Below are 21,692 nucleotides of genomic sequence, written 5' to 3' on the forward strand. Positions count from 1 at the left end.
GGGCAGGTCACTTAAACCCAATTGCCCTGGCTTTCCCCCCTCCAAAAAGCAAAAAAAAAAAAATCATGTGGTTCCTGCTAATTTTATTGTTGATATGTTCAATTATACTGATGGTTTTCCTAATATTAAACTATTCTTGCATTCCTGAAATAAGTCCTACCTGATCAAAGTGTATTATTCTTGTGATAAGTTGCTATACTCTTTTTGCTAATATTTTATTTGAAATTTTTGCATCTATATTCATAAGGGAAATTGGTCTATAATTTTCTTTTTCTGTTTTATCTCTTCCTGATTTAGGTATCAGTACCTCATAAAAATAATTTGGTAGGACTCCTTCACTAATTTTCCCAAATAGTTTGTAGAGTATTAGAATCAATTGTTCTTTAAATGTTTGATAGAATTCTCTAGTAAATCTGTCTGACCCTGGAGATTTTTTCCTAGGGAGTTCACTGATGGCTTGTTCAATTTCTTTCTCTGAGATGGGATTATTTAAGTAATTTACTTCTGTTAATCTGGGCAATTTACAGTTCTAATTATATTTCTAATTTAGTATTTAATTAGGGATTTTCAATTTGTTCTTTTTCTAGCTTTTTCAATTGCATGTCCAATTAATTGACCTCCCTTTTCTCTAATTTATTCATGTATGTGCTCAGGGATATAAAGCTTCCCCTAAGAACTACCTTTGCTGTATCCCATAAGTTTTGGTATGTTGTTTCATTATTGTCATTATCTTGAATGAAGTTAATGATTATTTCTATGATTTCTTGTTTGACACACTCATTCTTTAGGATTAAATTATTTAGTTTCCAATTAGTTTTTAGTCTGTTTTATCCATGGCCCTTTATTGCCTATGATTTTTATTGCATCATGATCTGAGAATGATTTAATATTTCTACCTTTCTGCACTGAATTGTGAGGTTTTTATGTCCTAGTACACGGTTGATTTTTGTGTATCTGCCATGTGCTGCTGAGAAGAAGGTATATTCCTTTTTATCCCCATTCAGTTTTCTCCAGAGATCTATCATACCTACCTTCTCTAAAATTCCGTTCACCTCCTTGACTTCTTTCTGGTTTATTTTGAGGTTGGATTTATTGAGTTCAGAGAGGCGAGATTAAGGCCCCCCACTAGTATAGTTTTGCGATATATTTCTTCCTCTAATTCCCTTACCTTCTCCTCTAGGTATTTGGATGCTATACCACTTGGTGCATATATGTTAAGTAATGATATTGCTTCATTCTCAGTGGTGTCTTTTAGCAGGATATAGTTTCCTTTCTTATCTCTTTTAATTAGATCAATTTTTGCTTTTGCTTTATCTGAGATAAGGATTGCTACCCCTGTTGTTTTTTTTTACTTTAGCTGAAGCATGATATATTTTACTCCAGCCTTTTACCTTTACCCTGTGTGTATCCTTCTGTTTCAGATGTGTTTCTTGTAAAGAGCATATTGTAGGATTATGGTTTTTAATCCATTCTTCTGTCTGCCTCCGTTTTATGGGAGAGTTCATTCCATTCACATCCACAGTTATGATTACTATCTCTCTCTTTCCCTCCATCCTATTCCCCTCCCTGTTTATGCTTATATTTTTCTCCCTTTCTCCCTCTCCCTTCCCCTCCTTAAGAGTTTTCCTTTTGACCATCACCTTCTTCAGTATTCCCTTCTTATTAGCCCCCCTCCCTTTTCCTCCCCTTCCCCCTTACTTCTTCTCTCCCTTCTAACCACTACCCCCTTTTGTAGCCCTTCCCCCCTCCTACTGCCTGTAGGATATTTTTATACTTAATGTAGTATGTTATTTCTTCTTCGAGCCAAGAGTGACAGGAACAAATCTCATGCAAAGCTCCTCTCCCTCCCCTCTTTCCCTCTATTATGATACATTTTGTGTCTCTTCTCCATAGAGTCCTATGCTTAACTGGTTGTGTTATTCCCTCCTTGCACCAGAACCAATGAGGGAAAAGCTCATAATACTCATCTCCCTCCCTTCTTTCCCTCTGCTATATTGTTTTTATGCCTCTTTGTGTGGCACAATTTACCCTTTTCTACCTCATTCTTTCCTCTTCTTCCATTGCAGTCCCTTTGTAGCCCTTAATAAGGTTTTTTTTATCGTCATTTTGTGTAATTTATACTCATACCCTCTACTTGTCTATAAACAGCTCTTATTAAATAACAGGGTGTGTGTGTGTGTGTGTGTTTTCTTTGTTTACCTTTCTATGTCTCTCTTGCATCTCTTAATTGGAGGTTGAATTTTCCATTGAGCTCTGGCTTTTTCATCAGGAAGGTCTGGAAATCTGTTATATTGTTGAATGACCATCTCCTTGCCTGGAAGAATATGTTCAGTTTCTCTGGGTAGGTGATCCTTGGTTGTAACCCAAGCTCTTTTGCCTTGCGAAAAATTGTATTCCACTTCCTTTGATCTTTCAGTGTAGAGGCTGCCAAATCCTGTGCTATCCTAACTGTGGTTCCTTGACATTTGAATTGTTTCTTTCTGGTCGCTTGAAGTATTTTCTCCTTTACCTGGTAGTTCTGGACTTTGGCCACAACATTTCAAGGACTTTTCAATTTGGGATCTCTTTCAGGAGGTGTCCAGTGGATTCTCTCGATTTCTGTTTTACCCTCAGGTTCTAGTATCTCAGGGCAGTTTTCCTTGATGAGCTCTTGGAGGATGTTGTCCAGGCTCATTTTTTCATCATGATTTTCCAGTAGGCCTATGATTCTCTAAAATTATCTCTCCTGGATCTGTTTTCCAGGTCAGTCATTTTCCCATTTTGATATTTTATCTCTTTTTCTAATTTTTCACTCTTGATGTTTTGTTTGAGTAATTCTTAGTTCCTTATAGAGTTATTTGCTGCAATTTGGTTGATTCTCATTTTTAGCGAATTATTTTCCTTGGTTAGTTTTTGGAGCTCCTTTTCCATATCACACATTTTTTTTTTTTTAAAGAACTGTGTTCTTCATTGTAATGTTTTTCTAATTTTGCAATTTTGATTTTTAAATAATTATTCATTTTATCTTCTATCTCTCTCATTTGGTTTTCAAGGTCCTTTTGAGCTCATCTAGGAATGCTTTCTGTGCTTGATACCAGTTCCCTGTTGAGGCTTCAGCTGTGGGTGTGGAGTCAACACTGTCTCCCTCTGAATTTGGTTCCTCCCTTTCATGATAGTAGGACTCCAGAGTCTTTGTCTTCACGGTCTGCTTTCTACCCATTTTGAGGCAGGGCCCTAGCCATGCCCTTCCTCTAGGGTTCCCAAGCCTTTACTGTTTAAGGTTTTGCCCTGGGGCAATAATTACTATGTTTTTTTTGGGGGGGAGGGGTGGATTGGAGTGGCCTGGATTCACTCTCCCATCCTGGTCCCTGGAGGTCCAGATAGGGGCTTTTTAAATTTCTGGGCTGTGGATTGGTAGTCCCAGGAGTAGTTGCATTTGATTCTTACCCTGCTCTGTCCATTCCCAGCCCTTCGCTGACAAGCCTGGCAATGGCCCTTGTGATTGGTGGGTTGACTTGCCGCCATGTTGATTAGGCCTCATCTGGGCCTGTCTCTGTGCGCCGCGGTGTTGGTGTTGGGGCCTCCATTTGGGGTTTTCTTGGCAAAAATACTGGAGTCATTTGCCATTTCCTTTTCCACTTCATTTTACAGATGAGGAAACTGAGGCAAGCAAGGTTAAGTAACTTGTCCACACAGTTACTAAGTATGTGAGGCCAGATTTGAACTCATGAAGATGAATCTTTCTGACTTCAGTCCTAGTATTGTATCCCTTATGCCACCTCGCTACCTCATTTATGGCTTTATCTAAATCACTGATAAAAACATTAATCAGCTCCAACATCTGTTTGCCACTCATTATCTAGATGAGCATGTGCAATGCACTGAACCTTTCTGGGTTCTAATTCTTCACCTCTAAAATGAAAGGATTAGACTAGATGACCTTTGAGGTACCTTTCAGCTCTGAATCTGAGAAATAATAGCACCTCAAATTACATAAAATTTCATAGCTGGCAAAGTACTTTTACTGAGAGAAACCTCATTAGGTTAATGTGAGTTTTGTCACTGTCATTTTACCCATTAAAAAGCTGAGACACTTAGAGCAGTGATTTTGATTACATTGATCTATGCTCATTGTGGATCCCTCAAAACACACACCCCCCCACACACACAAACACACACACATACGTATAATATGAAGATCAATATGTTAGATTGCTACATGTCACTCTTACAGTTTTTAGAGTGAAATGACAAAGGAAATTTTCAGTTTTTCACATATAAATGACTTCAGAGGCCTTCTAATTCAAAGTGTACCAGGAGCAAGAGCCCTTCTATTAATGCATTTGATTCTCTATCCTCTTCATGAAAAAAGGAGGAATTCCTCCCTGTCTTCTGAGGCAACTCCGTATACTTCTGGCTAGCTTTATGCATTAGGAAGTTTTTCCTAACACTTGACCTAAACTTGCCTCCCTCCTTACAAGCTACCCAAGGATGCTTCACAATCTTGTTGCCATGCCTACCTTTCACACCCTGCTTTGGCCACAGTGATCAAATAAATGCTTTTATTGATGGGTCACAGGATCAACAATATAGAAGACTAGCATTTTCTCTAGTCTCTACTAATTCTCAAAAATCTTCCCAAAGAGAAATTGTGCACCAGAAGTTGAATAATTACTGTTCATTTACAGGATAAGAAAGCAAGAAGTCCAGGAAGGTTATGCCTTATGGACTTTAGGTCTTAAGGTACTCGCTCAGAAATTTTTTCCTATTAGCTTCCATGATCTGACAGGGTACATAAACTGATGTAGCATTTTTTTCCTGAGGCTCATCAGAAATTTTCTTCATCTGCCAGTCTGCTCCATTCCCTTTGAAATAAGCTACAGAGGTTGGCACTACCTGGTTATCTTTGGAGTGGTGGGGATTGAGTACTTACAGCTCTTCCTTCTGCTTGGGTTAGTCCCTACCTTATACACAAACACAAACACACACACACACACATACACACACTAAATATATCTCAAAAAAAAGGCAAGCGTCATATGCAATGGACACATATTTAAAGTGTTCCCAGTAAATACAGGAATAAAGCGAGGGTGGCCTTTTTAGTCACTGTTATTTGATATAGTTCTAGAAATGGGAGCTATAGCAATATGGTGAGAAAGCAATTAAAAGTATAAATAGGCAAAGAAGAACCATAACTTCCACTGTTAAGTATAGATTATATTCAATAATGTAAGCTTTTTGAGAATAGGGATTCTTTTTTTTTTAATCTGTGTCTTCACTGCCTACCATAGTGCCTAACAAATAGTAGGTATTTATAATAATTTTTGAAGTTTGGCCTCACAGAAGAGATATGAGAATCTACATTCTGCCATGCCTTTGCAGACATGGGGGTGGTCCACAGGTGTATTGAATTGCGTATGATGTCTGACTTTTTTTTTTTCACTATATTGATTGGTTTTATTGTTTTGGCTTTTTTTCTTTTAAAAAATTTGTGATTAGTCATAAATTGGGATGGATGTGGGATTGAAGTACAGGAAGAAATCTAAATGAAGAAAAAATAAAAGAAAATAATAAATATACATTAAAAGTAAATCCATGATTAAATTATGGAAGGAGAGGCAGGGGCAGCAAGTAAAGGAGACTAGGGCAATATCCCGAAATCCTCATAAATATACAATAGCTTTCACATCTAAAATGAAAAATAGTATTCACCTGGAATCCGGACAGTTGTAAACATCTCCATAGCTTTTTACAGAAGGGCAAGGAGAGGTTATAATTAGAGATGTTGCTAAAGAGCCTTGGGCCTGATGTTCTTCAAACTAGGCTTAAAGGAAGGAGTCCACAATGATCTTGCCAGAGGCTGTTTCCAGGAATTGGCTTATCCTAGTTTGTTTTAGTTTATTGGGTGGGATCCTGGGGTCTGTCATCACTCTGTTAATCATGGCAGCTTGGAGAAGCTAAGAGAGCCAGATGTTTGATTGGATGGGGTTAGATTTCCTATTTCCAATCTCATAGACAAGGACATGTTAATTAGCAAGGAAGCTGCAAGTTTTTTAGCTTCCAAGGTCCCAGACAATGAAGATTCTAGACATTCCCAAAAAGGGACTGGGCTAGAAGGAAGGGATGCCAGATAGGAGAAGAGGGCATGGTTAGGGCAGAAACAACCTGTCTGAGAAAGATTGATTGAAATAAATGTTTTTTCCACTCTAACATATCACTTAAATGTTTTTCTGAGAGTGTATCACCCTCCCCCAATAAAGTCTTTTATTCTAAAAGTAGATCAAAGTGGATGTTTTGCAAATGACTTTTTTTTTATCGTAATGGATTCCTGGAGCTATGATGTTATGGAAAAATGTTGAGTATCATGTTATCTGATTAATATTTGTTTTTGTCTTTCTTTGACAGGAGAGATCAAACAGATTTTAGAAAATGAACTCCAGATTCCTGTATCTAAAATGCTATTAAAAGGCTGGAAGACTGGAGATGTAGAAGACAGTGTAAGTTTCCTTACTTTATAGAAATAAAAGAATATTACATGTGCCTGTTGATAAAGCAGTAGGCAACAAGTAAGTTTTTATAGACTTCATGATCACATTTTCTAAGTGTTCAAAGTGTTTTGGTCACCAGAGTATTCTGATAATGTCTGAAAGGAATGAGTTTTTCATTTAATTCAAGTTCCTTGGCCATACTCTTTTGCAGCTTCATAAACTCATGGGATATCCCAGAGTTAGAAGGAATCTTAACAATCATCTAGTACTAGCCCTTTGTTTTACAAATGAGGTGACTGGGAGCAAGAGTGGGGATAGAACAGCCAGTTAGTGGCATCAGTGAGAACAGAAGTTACATCTCCTGATTGAATTCAGTTCAGCAGTCATTTATTAAACTCTCCTATTCTGTAGGCTCTGTGCTAGCTACTAGAAATGTAAGACAAAAATGAAAAAGACTGTTGTCAAGGAGTTTGCATTCCACATCAATTTTATATTTCTTCCTCCCCAATTAGTAAATTTTCTTTTGTCTTCCAAATCCAGTTATAAATTCAGCTTTTTCCCACTCCTCCTTCTCTCCTTCCCTCTCTCTCCATGTATGCAAACACACAAAGAAGTATAAAATAAATTCAGTAGATAGTTTGAGTAAAGTGTCTGTACAGATATGAAATACAAAGCACATCGCAACTTCAAAGCCCAGTGCTCTCATTTTTTTCTTGGGAGAAAATTCAGAGTGCTGTTTTTAAGGGACTTGGAAATCGTGGTGTTCATACCCCTCATTTTCTAGAGAAAGAAATGGAAACTTGAGAGTGGAACAATTTTCCATTGGTAATGCAGCTGTTTAGAGACAGAATATGGACCCAAACGATATCTTCTGAGTCCCAGAGTCAATCTTTAAAAGTGGTGACCTGCCATTTGGGGCATTTCATGTATGTGATCCTTAGAGAACCCGAGCCCATCTAGAGCCTTCCTGGCCGTGGCTGGTGCCAGCTTGTACAGCCCTGGAGCATCCTTTTGCCTGTACCATGTAGTTGTGCATGAGAAGAGGACTGGAGTATAGTTAATCACATTGTATGACAGTATCAGCAGACTCTTTGAGTATCCATTTGGTTAGAAACCTGGTGCCCAAAGGATCATGAACGACAATAGAAAAACAATGTGGAAATTATATGTGTGCTTCACTCACTTTCTGTGTGCCTTCTTGGGAACTGGGCCATCTGTCAGCTCTGAAGAGTTTAGTTTCAGGTTCCCAAATTCCCTCCTAGTTCAGAGAGATTCGTTTTGTGCAGTGAGTGAAGTAGTCTTTGGCTTTGAGACACATTCTCTGTACAATACTCAGAGAAGGAAACTGATGTGGGTGGCACAGTAGAAAGAGAATTAGCCTTATCATCTAGAAGGCCTCTGTCACTTGTTGGCCTTGTGATCCTTTAACCTCAGTGCCCCAGCAACTTGGAGACTAGATCTTTAGTATGAGTTCCCAGGCTTTTCATTGTTGACTTAAAGCAACCTCAAGGCAGCTCTGAGCTCGATGAAAATCCTGCTTTTTTCCTATCCTATTAGGTTGTGAGCTTTGGGGGAACAGGTGCTATGGTATCTGTTTCCATGAGTATTTATTCAAACCTCCCTTGGTTCAGAGAATCATACTTGAACCCCACTAATACCCACTCCCTGCCTGCACTTGGAGTGCTTTTATTGTCTAGGAGGAGTTAGATTGGCTGTTTTCCCCATAGCAGACGGTGCAAAGCCTCTCACTTGGTAGGTGCTGAGTAAATATTTGTTGAATTGAATTAAATGAAAATATATGCCAAATTTATGAAAATAGTACAATGTAACTACAGCCAAAATGATAGCTTCTAAAGCATTGGCAGTGCCCAGAAACAGTCATGGTTTTCTCTTTTTTTTCAGACGGTCTTAAAAACTCTACACTTGCCAAAAAACAACAGTCTTTATGTGCTTACACCCGACTTGCCACCACCTTCCTCGAGTCAAGCTGGGTAAGGTTTTCATTTTCATGGGAGCTTGAATTGGAAGGTTTTGCTATTTAGTGGGGCTTCCACATTTCAGACTTCTGGTTTGGTTTATATTGCATTTGGATTTCAGAATCAAAGCAGAAATCATCACTGAATCATACAGTTGACAGTCCTTAGGGCCAGAATTTTCCTTTCCCTTGAATGTTCTCTTCCCTTAGAACAGAAAAACTCACTTCCCTTCTGATTTCCACAGTCAGGTCCTGCTTATAGGACTGTACTTCTAAAGCAAATATATTATTGTCTGACTTCCACAAGCCTGAAATGGCCTGGCTCTCACATGGTTGCCTGGGCCCCCTGAAGTAGCCATGGTACCTTACCCATCCTTTGTGTTGAGGATTCTTACCAGAGGAAGGCCCCGGGCAGGACCTGTTGGCTGCATTAGCTACCACTGTCAATAATACGAATGTTGTTATTATTGTTGTCATCCTTATTGTTATTGCTGATAGGTTTTCCTGGTACATTCTTTGCTTTTGTGCTCATTAAAAACCTTAGTAACTTTGGGAAGCTGTTGGGGGCCTGGGACACAGTGTCAGAGGGCAGAGTTCAACTCCAGGCCCTGATGTTCACTAGCTTTGTGGCTCTGGGCAGGCCACTTCTCCCTAGGCCTCAGTTTCGTCATCTGCAACATGAGATTCCTTCCAGCCTGAGGTTTATGGTCCTGTGTTTCTAGGACTCTACTGCCTAGACCATTTCTGTGCCTTTTTGTTGCTGTCAAAGTTTTTCAGTGTGTTTCAGAACCCCCCTGGGCTCTGGACCCTGTGGCCAGTGTTGTTCTATAAATATTAGGATAATTATCAGAAGAATGATCCCTCACATTTATAAATTATTTTCAGGTGCACAAAGTACTTCCTCATAGCAACCCTGAGAGAGAGAGGGAGGGGCATTGACTCTGTTTCCCCAGGCTTGCTTAAGTGCTCTGTCCAGGCTCACACAGCCTCATGAGTGTCTGAGCCAGGATTCAAACCCACGCTTCCTGAATGGAAGACTGATCCTCCTTCCTTCATCCTAGAGCTGACAGAGTGTGACCAAGACCAGATTAAAATGTAATTGGGGAATGCTTAATAAAATAAAGAATAACACATCCTAGATAACATGGATTTTTTTTTCTAAGTCGTCCTGCAGGAAAGAAAGAAAACCCTGCTCTGTATCATGCTGCTTCCTCAATGTGGCAATCAGGTTAACAGACATGGTTGAAGTGCTAGGCAGCACCATACTGTGGACTGGGGACCCAGAGAAAGGCCAGAGACCATCCCTGTCCCCCAGGAGCTCACAGTCCATGGGGGAGACTACATGCAAACATCCATATATGAGCAAACTATAAACACAATAACTGACAGCATTCTGGGCGATTTGGAAAGGTTTTAGCTGCTAAATCATAACCATGGCCTCTTCTCCATTCCTGAGACAGAAGTAGTATCGTAAGGCCTCCTATCAGAAGGCTTTGGATCCTACTTATAGGATCCATCTCATTTGGTCCAGCAGATCAGACAGCTGCGTCACAGGGTGGTAGGGAAGAGACTGCTCTGAGAATCCCAAAGTGCTGTTGTTATTGTCACCCACATATATTAAAGCGTTACTGTCACCCACTGTTCCCAGTCAGTCCTGTGGTGCTCATACTCCTTGGCTGTTTGCATCAGGATTGATGGAGCCCTCAGCCAGGGTGACGTTCCACAAAGAAGGCTATGTCTGGTCAGCTAGAACATTCCTTGGTGGGTTAGGTAAAATGTAATCCTTGTCATTCCACATATAATCCACCTAATTAAAATTAGGTAGGGGATATGAGGGTGTATGAACCACTGATTTCTAGCAGTGAAATTAATAAAGGGATTCATCCCCATGTCTGCCTGGGTTCGTGGGAAGGTTCCTTGCTATCCAATACCACCCTTAGTCTAAGTGTTCCTTCTGGGGTATGACAGCCTCCTGAGACCTACAGAGGAGCCTGGGCCTCACTTGAGTGACAGTGACAAAAACATGTGCCACTTCATCTTGAGCACTTCACAGATTCATTCCCATTTAATGAACAATTATTAAATACTTAAGTGTGTACTCAGCCTCTTTGGTAGTATAAAGATTAAGTTCAGCCTGATTATCTGCCTGCATGGAGCTTTCAGTAACACATATACAGATAGCTCCAGTGTAAAATGAATCTCAGACTTAGGTACAAGCCAAGTGTGCAGAGTCTGGGGAAAGAGAAGACAGAAGGGACATTAGCAACTTTGGGGAGTAGCAGTGGTTTCCAAGAGGAAGTGGCTTTGATTTGAGCCTTAAAGGATGCATAGAATTTCAGTAGATAGAGAATGGTCGTGGAATTGATTACAGGCACAGTGAAGCGTGAGCTAAGCAAGGGAGCTGGGGCAGTGTGAGAAGGTCTGTGAGGAGCTCAGGTGACTCAGGCGTCTGGAAGACAAAGGCAGAATATAAAGCTGGAGGGGAAGTTTCTGGATGGAAAGAGTGATGTGTATGAGAGCCATAAGTGAAGGCACAAGTGAAGATGACAGCCTTCCACGCTTCAGAATTGTTCATTGTATTGGAACGGAAGAAGCCTTTGTTAAGCCTACTCTGTACCAGGCACTTTTACAGACATTACTTTATTTAATTGTTCTGTTTGGACACCATGTCTTCTTGTCACATCTCAGAGTTTTGCTTTTTTGGACAGTGTATATTACCCATTTTATATTTTCAGTGTGACTTCTGTAGAACAAAGTGACAGTTTGGGTGCCTTTTGGGGCTTTTAAAGTTCACATCAAAAATTAGAATGTGTATTTTTTTTTCATTTTTAACCCTTTAGTCTGTTTATTTGCACTGTAGCTCTTGGACTTTAGCCCTTGTTACACCCATTTGATGACATAGCTGACATTGTCTCACCCAGTTCCATTTTTCTTTCTATCTACATTCTTAAAAAAAAAATTTTTATTTATTTTTAGTTTTCAACATTCACTTCCATAAGTTTTAAATTTTCTCCATCTCCCTCCTCTTCCTCTTCCCCTTCCCCAAGATGGTGTGCACTCTGATATGGGCTCTATATGTACATTATTATTAAGCATATTTTCATGTTAATCATGTTGTATAGAAGAATTAGAATGAATGTGAGGAACCACGAGAAAGAAAAAAACAAAACAAAAAAGAGAGCAAATAGTATGCTTCGATCTGCATTCAGACTCCATAATTCTTTCCCTGGATGGTGGATGAAATTTTCCATCATGAGTCTTTTGGAATTGTTTTAAATGCTTACATTGCTGAGAAGAGCAAAGTCTATAAAAGTTAGTCACAATGTGACTGTTACTGTGTACAATGTTCTCCTGATTCTCTACTCATTTCACTCACATTAGTTCATGTAAGTCTTTTTTAGGGTTTTCTGAAGTCTGTCTGCTCATTATTTCTCATAGCACAGTAGTATTCCATTACTTTCATATACTACAACTTGTTCAACTATTCCCCGATTATCTACATTCTTGAGATTGTAATATGAAGTCATTTACTGAATATTAAATATCCTTGAAAAGATATTCCTGTTGATTTTAAAACTTAACATTCCAAAGAGTCTTCAAAATACTTTTGCTGCCCAGGTACGTATAATTCACCTGTAACACAATTTTGTAAATTTTTTTTTGTGAAATGTGTGCAAGAAGAAACATCCAACTTCTTTTTTGTATTGTATGGAATTAGTTTGCTCTACTTATATATCCATTAATTATATCATCAAAAGAGCTTCCTCTTCCATAAATTTCCGGTAATAATGAACTCATGTGTCTAGTTCCTGTCCTTCCCATATTCGGCTTATATTACAAAGTACCCCAAATTTCCTGACGTTTTGGCCAAAGAAGAAATCCTTTTTAGGATAAAAGACTGAATAAGTTGAGTATATTTGTTGCCTGAATTTTGTATCAGTATAGTTAAACTAATACAATATCCTGTTGGATGCTGGTAATGATATTTCATTGTTATTGGGGGGGGGTTAAATTTTTAATTAATTAATTTTTAGTTTTCAGCATAATGATATTTCATATCATATTTCATATCATTTCATAGCATAATGAGTGAGATATAACCAGTTTGGGGCTGTCTGTGGGCTTCTGATTCCTGAGCCATCACATTTCTGTCCCGATTGAACCTGCCACACTGCTGCTCACTGTCTTCATGCATACTCAATTCCGCCGTCTGCCCATCAACACTACCATTCCAGGAGAGACTTGTCAAGCTCCTGCTCTCTGACTCCACTCTTGCTTCCTGTGACTTGCGCAGCACAGCACCCTCCCTGACTGCCCTTCCAGTGTGGGAGTTGTCCTCCCCATTAGAATGAAAGCTCCTTGATGGCCATTGTGGGATTTAACTTTGCAGATCATCATTCTGCACAATTCTCTTCATAAAGCAGATATGCTTTATGTGATGCTTGCAGAAATGCTTTCTTTCCTTTCCAAAAGTGTGGTAGATATCTGATTCAAACAAGGTATGAGAATGAGAAGATGCAGCTTTGGGTGATTTCACAACCACTAGGGGGCCCTTGGGGATTGAGTTCCATAGCTTTATATGAAGCTGACTGTATAATTTTAAAAGTCAGAAGGGACATTGGCTCAGTGTGTGGCCCTTCTCATTTTTTCAGTGAAGGAAATTGAATCTTAGGGGAAAGAGCGTCCCCAAGTTCTATAGCTACTAATTGTTAGACATGGGATCCACAGTGAGGTAGGTGTGTAGGGTTAGAGTAAATGGAGCCCTCTTCACTTTGCGCACAACTGCCCTTTTTTTGGTGGTGAGCACAAAGACAATGACCCCGGAGAACCTCATTGATGCCCAGTTCTCTTCTTGGCAGCCTCCTCACTTGGCAGAAACCGTTCTCTCTAAAGTTATCATGATCTTTTAATTGACCAATCTGATGATCTTGCGCCCCCCAGTCTTCACCCTTCTTAATCTCTCTGCTGAATTTGACACCAGTCATCGACTTTTCCCTGCTCTCTGGGTTTTCAAGATGATACTTTCTCTTGGTTTTCTTCCTGACCTGTCTGGTCACTCCTTCTCAGTCTCTTTTGCTGACTTATTATTTTAGTGGGTGTTTGCTAAGGCCCTATCTTAGGCCTTCTAGTTTTCTAGTCTCATACTTGGTAACTTCATCAGCTCTGTTTTACTTTATCAACAATTTATCCCATGTAGTAATTAGTGTCTCTCTCTCTGTCTCTATATGTGTGTGTGTGTGTATTTATTTATTTTTTCTCTCACAATCTCTCTCCTAAACTTCAATTCCTGATCATCAACTACCTGTTGTATATTTTTTCCCTCCTCACTCCCAATATTAATTTATTTATTTTTGCCATTTTTTTTTCTTTTTAAATTTGACTTCCAGATTCTCTCTAACCCTTCTAACCCTCCCCCACCTGCTGTGAAGGCAAATAAAATCATATCAATTATACATGTGAAATAATGTAAAACTTATTTTCATATGAGCCACATCATCAAAGAAAAATAAAACAAGAAAATTATGCTAGTCAGTTATATCAAAGTTACAATTGTAAATTTGTACCCAGTGTTCTTCTCATCAAGAGTTCTCTCTCTGGAGGTGAATAGCATTTTTTTCATCACGAGTCCTTTGGATCAGAGTAACCAAGTCTTTCAGAGTTGATCATCATTACACCATTGCTTTTACCATGCATAATGATCTCCCTGTTCTTCTCACTTCACTTTGCATTAGTTCATATAGGTCTTGCTCTGTTTTTTTCCTGAGACTACTGCCCTCATCATTTTTTATGCCACAGCAGTTCTCCATCACAATGGTATGCCACAGTTTGTTCAGCCACCCCTTTATCGATGAGTATCCCCTCAGTGTTCAATTCTTTGCCACCACAAAAAGCTGCTGTAAATATTTTTGTACCTCTAGGTCCTTCTGTCTTTTATCTCTGTAGGGTACAGGCCTTGGATCAAAGGGTCTGCACCGATTGTTACCTTCTTCGGAGTTGCTCGCGTAGTCTCTCTTGTCGCTGTAGCAGCTTTTTATTAAATTCTTTTGTTGTTATTGTTGTTGTTTGCTCTTTTCCAGCTTATTTCTTCACTTGGAGCTTTTTGTTAAAGTTGGACTCTGCTCACCAGGGGCTGGAAGGCACTGTCCAAGTTTCAGCTGTTTTCAGAGCTAGTCTGGGGGTCTGCAAGGTTTTGGTGCTTCCACCTAAGAAGAGGGTCTTGGTGTTTACCCAGGAAAGGTCACTGACCCCTTGCAACCACTGTCACTAGAACTTTCTTAGCCTTGGAACTGTGACCAGGACCCTTGTTCCCTTGTGACTGACCCTTAGCACACCCCTCTTCCGGAACTGAGACCCGGCACCATGTGTGGGCTGTAAAGTTGTCAGTCAGGGCCAGCTGTACTCAGTGCCCTTTGTAATCTCTTTCTAACTAGTTGTTTGACCCCCTTACTGTCTTCTCTGGGCTGAGAGCTCCCAAAGCTGCTGCTTCCTCTGTTACAGCCTCCTCCAATGCCCAGGGCTGGTGTTACTGCCTTGTGCACTCTGGGCTGGCTCCTGCCAGCCTCCTAAGTTGTCTGTGATTGGCTCTGCTGCTCCAAAATTTTATTTTATGAGTTATTTTAAAGTTGTTTGGGGGGGAATGTTAGGAGAGTTAAGCTGGGTTGGTGCCTGGACTCTGCCATCTTGACTATTACTCCCCTGTTAGAGATTTCTACACCAGCATCTCAAACTCAGGTAGTCCAAAACAGAATTCAGTTCTACTTCACCACCCTTTATCTTAAATTCTCTATTTCTTTTGAGGGTGCCAGTGTGCAAACTTAAGATATTCATAGCAGTGAGACAGGGCAGTGGCTAGAGCGTCTGATTTGGAATATGCAGGACCTGAGTTCAGATTTGGCCTCAGACATATTTACTAGGTCTGTGACCCTGGGCAGATTACTTAACTGCTGCCTGCCTCCATTTCCTCATGTGTAAAATGAGGATAATAGCAACACCCACTTCCCAGGGTTGTTGTGAGGATCAGATGAGTTGGGTTTTTTTTTTCCCAGCTTAATAAATGCTTACTGAATTGAATTATATATCAAAAGGACTGGTATAAACTGACCAATACATACGAAGACGGTGGAGTTTTGTGTTTTGTTACAATAAATACTAATTTTCCAACTTTTATAAATGAAAGGAAACCCTTACCCTTGCACCAACAACCCCACTTCCCCCTTGTTGCCTATGAAACTGCTGATCTCTCTAGTAGGAGATTCCCCCATCCATCAAGCTCTTTATTATTTTTTAATAATACTCTGTTTTTTTCCCCCAATTATGTGTAAACTTTTAAAAAACGTTTGTTTTCTTTTTTTAAGTTTTGAGTTCCAAATTCTCTACCTCCCTCCTTTGCTTTCCTCTCCTTGAGATGGTAAGCAATTTGATTTAGGTTATACATGTGCAGTCATGCAAAACATATATCTCTTTTCATTTAGTCCAAATGAGATAATATTTGTAAAGCAAACTTTAAAGTGCTATAGAAATGCTGGCAATTATTATTATCATTAATTCTCAATCCCACTCACTCTCAGTGTGCACATCTTGGCATTTCTATCTCTGCAGCATCTCTTGTGTGTGTGTCTCCTTTCTACTCACATGGCCACTATCCAGGTATTGGTGATTATCTCTTACCTGGCCTATTACATTAATCCATTTCATTGTTCCTAGTCTCTCTTCCTACTTGAGTGCATCCTTTACAAAGGCCCCAGGCCCTAGGTAGGCCTGACCACATCACTTCCCTACTCAAGAAGCTTTAGATTTGCCCAATTACTCCCAGGCTCAAACATCCTGTGTTTATCATTCAAATCTCTTTCCAAGTACAACCAAGTACTGCATTTATCTATAGGGCAGCTAGGTGATATACTGGATAATGTGCCATGCATGGAGTCAGGAAGACTCATCTTCCCGAGTTTAAATCCAGCCTCAGACACTTAAGAGCTGTGTGACCTTGGGGAAGTCACTTTGCCTTGTTTGCCTCAGTTTCCTCATCTATAAAAATGAGCAAGAGTAGGAAATACCAAACCACCCCAGTATCTTTGTCAAGAAAATCCCCAATAGGGTTGCACAATGTCAGAATAACTACTTAGCTCCAAGGGTGCAGTGGAGGCAGCTGAGGGGTACCACAGTGCACAAAACTGCTGAGCCTAGACACAGAAAGAGCTAAGTTCAAATCCTGCCTCAGACATTTACTAGCTCTATGACCCTGGGCAAGTCACTTAACCCAAATTGGCCTCAGCTTTCTTATCTATAAAATGGGAATATTAACAGCATGTACCTCACAGGGTTGTTGTGAAGATCAGGTGAGATATTTGTACAGAGAGTAGCATAGTGCCTGGCTTCAGTCGGTGCAACATTAGTGCTTATTCCCCTTCTCTCCACTGGGATTTCTGTGTTTATTCACAGACAGTGGATGATGTTTCACCCTGAGTCCTCCCTGTACTTGTCTTCATGCTGAATATCTCCATTTCTTTGTGCTCAGTCTCATGATACATTTGAGGTCCCCAAAGGCTGCTCAGGTGGAGAATATAGTGTTTATAGCCAGAAGGACACTTCAGTGATCCGAGGGAGCCCAAGGCTAGAGCAGTGCTGCTGAGGTCCCAAAGGGCACAGGTCCTCTGACTCAGAGTTCAGTGCTGACTATGCGTGGCTGGAGGTGGAGGCCCGAACTTGGGGAGAAAGAGCAGCTTTAGAGGTTTGCAGCCTTTTGCATGGATAACAGCATCTGAGAGAGAAGAGGGCCAGCAGTGGGAGGTGGTGCAGAGTTGTCAAGAAGGATGGGGGCTGAGAAAAGGTTTGGCAATCAATCAAAAGTTCATCAGTAACTTGGGATTTTTTTTTCAATTAACAAGCATTTTCTTTCTCTCCCTTCACCTCCTTTCCCTATTAAAACAACCAAACAAACTGCTTTATAGCAACCGTGCATAAAAGAGAGCAGTTTCAGTGAGTAATATGGTCAGAAATGATATTTCCACAGAAGCCTTGACACGAGGAGAGGAGCTGAGCTGACAACAAGCTGTTCGTGTGGAATTTTCTAGGAATTCGCCTGAAAAGGAAAGAGTTCTCAAGTGGCCACATGAGGAGGAGCTCAGGGCAGGCCGAGGGCGTTTCCAGGACTGGGGATGTGGGGTCATGCTGGTGGACAAAATAGATGAAGAGAGTTTATAGATGAGAGGTGGATAACTGGTGGTGTTCTGCTGGAGGAGATGGAGAAGCCCAGAGGTCAGGGGCCGCAGGGATTGACTGTGGCCATCTCAGCAGAGGAGGGACACAAGAAGAGGCAGCTCAGAGGCAGCCATCTCTGTTTTGGCATGGAAATAGGGAGACGCAAATAAAAGGGCCTGGGGGCTAGTTTGTGGCCCCTGGACCTGGGGCAGTATGGAGCCACTATAGGTTGATGAGTAGGAAAGTGACCTGTCAGAAGGATAGGCTAGCAGCCACGAAGGGAGTGGCTTTTGTGGTGCTGGGGCTAGGTTGAGAAGGCTCCAAGGGGATGAATCTGGGCAGGGAGCAAAGGCAAAGCAGGGGGACATAGGAGAGAACTCTACTCAGGCCACACTGGGGCTTGTCCAGTTTGTCTTTTTTCCCAGACCCCTTTGTCCCTGAGGGTTTTGTTCTTACTGCCCAGACAACCACAAGAGGGCTCTCCTCCCCCTTCTATATTGCAGCTCCACTTCCCCCAAGCCTTTTGTCCCAAATACAACAGATGTCCTCCATGGTTTAAAGAGCACTTTATCACAATAATATGTTGAGAAAAGTAGTACAGCAGATCATCCCCATTTTATAGAAGAGGAGACTGAGGTTCTGACAGGATAAGTGCCTTGATTTTGATTATACATCTAGGAACGAGTTGACCAAATCACTACCGATTTATTATCAGGGCCTGTGTGGTATTGAGGAGAGCTGGGTGGCAGTGGATAGAGCAGTGTCCCTGGAGTGATGAAGACCTGAGTTCAAATCCAGCCTCACCCACTCATTAGTGGTATGACTTTGGCCCAGTCACTTAGCCCACTCTGCCTCAGTTTCCTTGACTGTAAAATGGGAACAACAGCACCTACTTAGCAGGGTTATTTCAAGAATCAAATGAGATAATATTCCTAAAGTGCTTAGATACTGTAGGCTTCCTTTACAGGGTCAGTGTGAGGAATGAGTGATGTGATGTGGATAAGGCTCTTGACCCCTTGAGGGGTGATGTCTTTGATGAGGCTGCACTTAGAGCTTTTTAGTATCAGTATTCTTCAGGTGAGGTGATATGTGTATGAGCCTTGGAACACCATGGTCTCTGAAGAATGAAGGTGGGGTTCACACAGTGGGCAGCAGAGATGTATGGGGAGGGGAGGCAAGTGGAGATGGGGAGTGGGCAAGGCAAGCCAATACCTGTTACTGATGAAGAACTGAGCCAGAGTAAGTGATGTTGGCTGGTGAGTGTGACCTTGGATAAGTCACTTAACTCATGTTTGCCTCAGTTTCCTCAGCTATAAAATGGGAATAATAAAAGCACTTACCTGGCAGGGTTTTTGTGAAGATCAAATGAGATAATATTTGTAAAGGACTTAGTACATGCCTGGGTACTATAGAAATACTCTTTCCCTTTCCTGTTGTGCCTTTCCTGTGATAGCGACCCCACACAAACCTGGTACTTTCCTTAAAACTCTCCTGAGGAGAAGATAATAGAAATATTACTCCCTTCATTTTTACAGATGAGGAAACTGAGGCTCAGAGAGGGGGAGACATTTGTCTGAGAAGAGCCAGTGTTGGGATTTTTGAAGCCAAGTCTCCTGATGCTAAGTGTTTCTCTTTCCATAACTCCATGTATCTTATCAGCGTCAGGGAATGTTAGATCTCGTTTTCCAGATGAGGAGACTGAGACTTAGAGAAATGAAGTGACTTATAGTCATGTAGATAGTAAGTGATAGAGATGGATTTGAACTCGGGTCTTTTGACTCTTTAAGTCCTACATTCTTTCCATTAGTCCAGACTATCTTCTGGCTCCTTTACTCCTCACACCCATCACTTATTCTTCACCCCAGTGAAACTGTCCTGGTTGCTCCTCGAGCCAGACTCTCCATCTCTCGATTGACCATTTTCACTGGTGGGCATCCTTCATGCTTGGAACTTTCTACCTTTTGCGTTCGGGCATACTTCCGCTCTTCTGTTCCTAACACTAGAATTTGTGGCAATCTGAAGCATTTCCACCATACTTTAAAAAATACTTTATGTGCTAATATCAGCAGCCAGGCACTTTACTAATTACCCCCCAAGTGGGTGAGGAAAAGACATTTTTCTCACAGCAGCCTAGAAACAGGAAGAGCTGCCAGATCCTCCATCTAGAAACAGGATGTATCAGTAAAGTGGCATGAGAAGCGGTGAGAGCCTGGACTGAGGTGCTCATGAGGACATGGAAAGGAAAAGAAAATTCCTAAAAACTTGACAGTTGAAGATGAGTTTCATTACTTACCTGGAGAGGAGAAGGAAAAACCTGTTAGCCCAGCATTCCTGAGCGCCAGTCAGGGGAGACACCAGGCGACAGACTCTGGGGCCTGCAGTTAGTCAGTAAGCATCTCTTCATTGACCTCCACATGCCAAGCCCTGTGCTTTGGTACTGGGTACACAGAGACAAAAGCAATACTCTGTGCAAAGAGCTTTTGCTCTCTCAGGAGAGACGCTCTTTGAGGCAGAAAATGAGGAGGAGGTCCATTCCCGAAAAGAGAGACAAAGCGATGCAGCGGTGTGGAGGTAGGAGATGGCAGAACAAAGAGCATTGCGGTTTGGCTGAACTGCAGAGTTCGGAAATCAACCATTGAATCTGCATTTGCCTTCTGGGTAGTGCCAAACCCTGTGCTGGGGACCCAGATCCAAAGACTGAAACAGTCCCTACTCTCCAGTGGATGTTGTGAGCACCTAGATAACTACAGACTGAAGTAAGGGCATCAGTGGGAGCAGAAGCATTAGTTGGGAAGGTGGTGGTATCAGGAAGGCCCCCTCCTATGGAAATGAAGGAAGACAGGTCTTCTTTGAGGTGGTGGTTAGGAGGGAGGATCAGCCAGGCTTGGGGGGATTGCCACTCAGGAGGCATGGAAACAGGAGATGGAGTGTAGACCTGGAGCATGGAAGGCCTGGCTGTCCTGGATCACAGAGGATGGAGATGGCTGATACACCGTGAGCCTAGAAAGAGGTCGTGGCATGTTATAAAGGTCATACAAGCCAAGCCAAGGGGCTAGAGTAGATACTTGGGAGCTGCTGGGATTTATGGAGCGGGGAGCGACGTGATCACGGGCTGCACTTGGGCAACTGTGGGAGAATGGAGGCAGCTGGGCCGATCAGGAGACTGCAGTAGCAGGCTAGGCCAGGGCAGGGGAGGACCTGGACTGAGGCAGTGCTGGGGAAATGGCTAGAGAGGGCTGAGTGCCAGAAGTCCTGTGAAGTGGAAGGACAGGGTTTTGCAGTTGATAGATATGGAGCATGAGTGAGAGTGAAAGGGCTAGGAATGACATCAAGGGTGAGAGCTGCGGTGGCTGGGAGGGTGGCAGTGCCCCTGCACTAAGGACTTTGAAGGTGGGAAGAGAAGTGTATTATGGGGAAAGATACTGTCTGCTAGATATTTAGGTAGAGATATATGAACATTGATATGGATGTAGGTCAATATATATATATGTACAAATAGAGCTTTTAAAATTAATGTTTGATAATAAAATATGTAAATAATGTAATATATATCTACACATATACACACATCTCTATGGATTTGAGTATCACCTTCATAAAGACAATAATTCAACCCACGGCAAGTAAGAAAGTATAGGGAGACAAGAAAAGAGGACCTAGGACTGAGTCTTGGGTAGCACCCTCAAGGGTGGTGATAAGGGATGGCCATCTGGTGAAGGAGACTGATGAATGGCCAGACCAGAAGGAGAACCAAGAGGAAGCCCAGAGAGGAGAGGATACAGGAGGAAGGAATGAGCAGTTACAGGTGAAGGGCAAGTTGACATGAAGGATAAATATGAATTTGTATGAAACTGTTTATTATCCTCTTCTAAAAGATCATTTTTCCTAAGCTTGAGCTGTTCTCCAGTCATCCAGGCCTCACAGAACTACTGTGTTGCCAAAGCTTCAGGAATAGTGCCTGAAGACAAGACCTTTTGAAAGTTGGTCTGGGGTAGGAGCATCGAATCTGGAAGTTTCCCTAGTTATCACTTTTGGTAGATTTAGTCTTC

The 21,692-nt window shown here is 41.4% G+C and overlaps 1 protein-coding gene across 2 annotated transcripts in view; it reads left to right on the forward strand.

The window, feature by feature from the left end:
• Positions 1–21,692, forward strand: part of LOC138164996 (FAS-associated factor 1) — a 419,323-nt gene that overhangs the window by 136,169 nt on the left and 261,462 nt on the right. For both annotated transcript variants that reach the window (XM_069093034.1, XM_069093033.1), the window contains exons 5-6: positions 6,388–6,479; positions 8,373–8,461. In XM_069093034.1, coding sequence (XP_068949135.1) covers positions 6,388–6,479; positions 8,373–8,461 — 181 coding nt within the window. The remainder of the gene's footprint in view (positions 1–6,387; positions 6,480–8,372; positions 8,462–21,692) is intronic.

The sequence above is a fragment of the Petaurus breviceps genome, unplaced genomic scaffold, assembly GCF_028583685.1.
Source record: "Petaurus breviceps papuanus isolate PSGF00001 unplaced genomic scaffold, PetGlider_PUasm1.0 207, whole genome shotgun sequence".
In the NCBI taxonomy this organism is placed as follows: domain Eukaryota; kingdom Metazoa; phylum Chordata; class Mammalia; order Diprotodontia; family Petauridae; genus Petaurus; species Petaurus breviceps.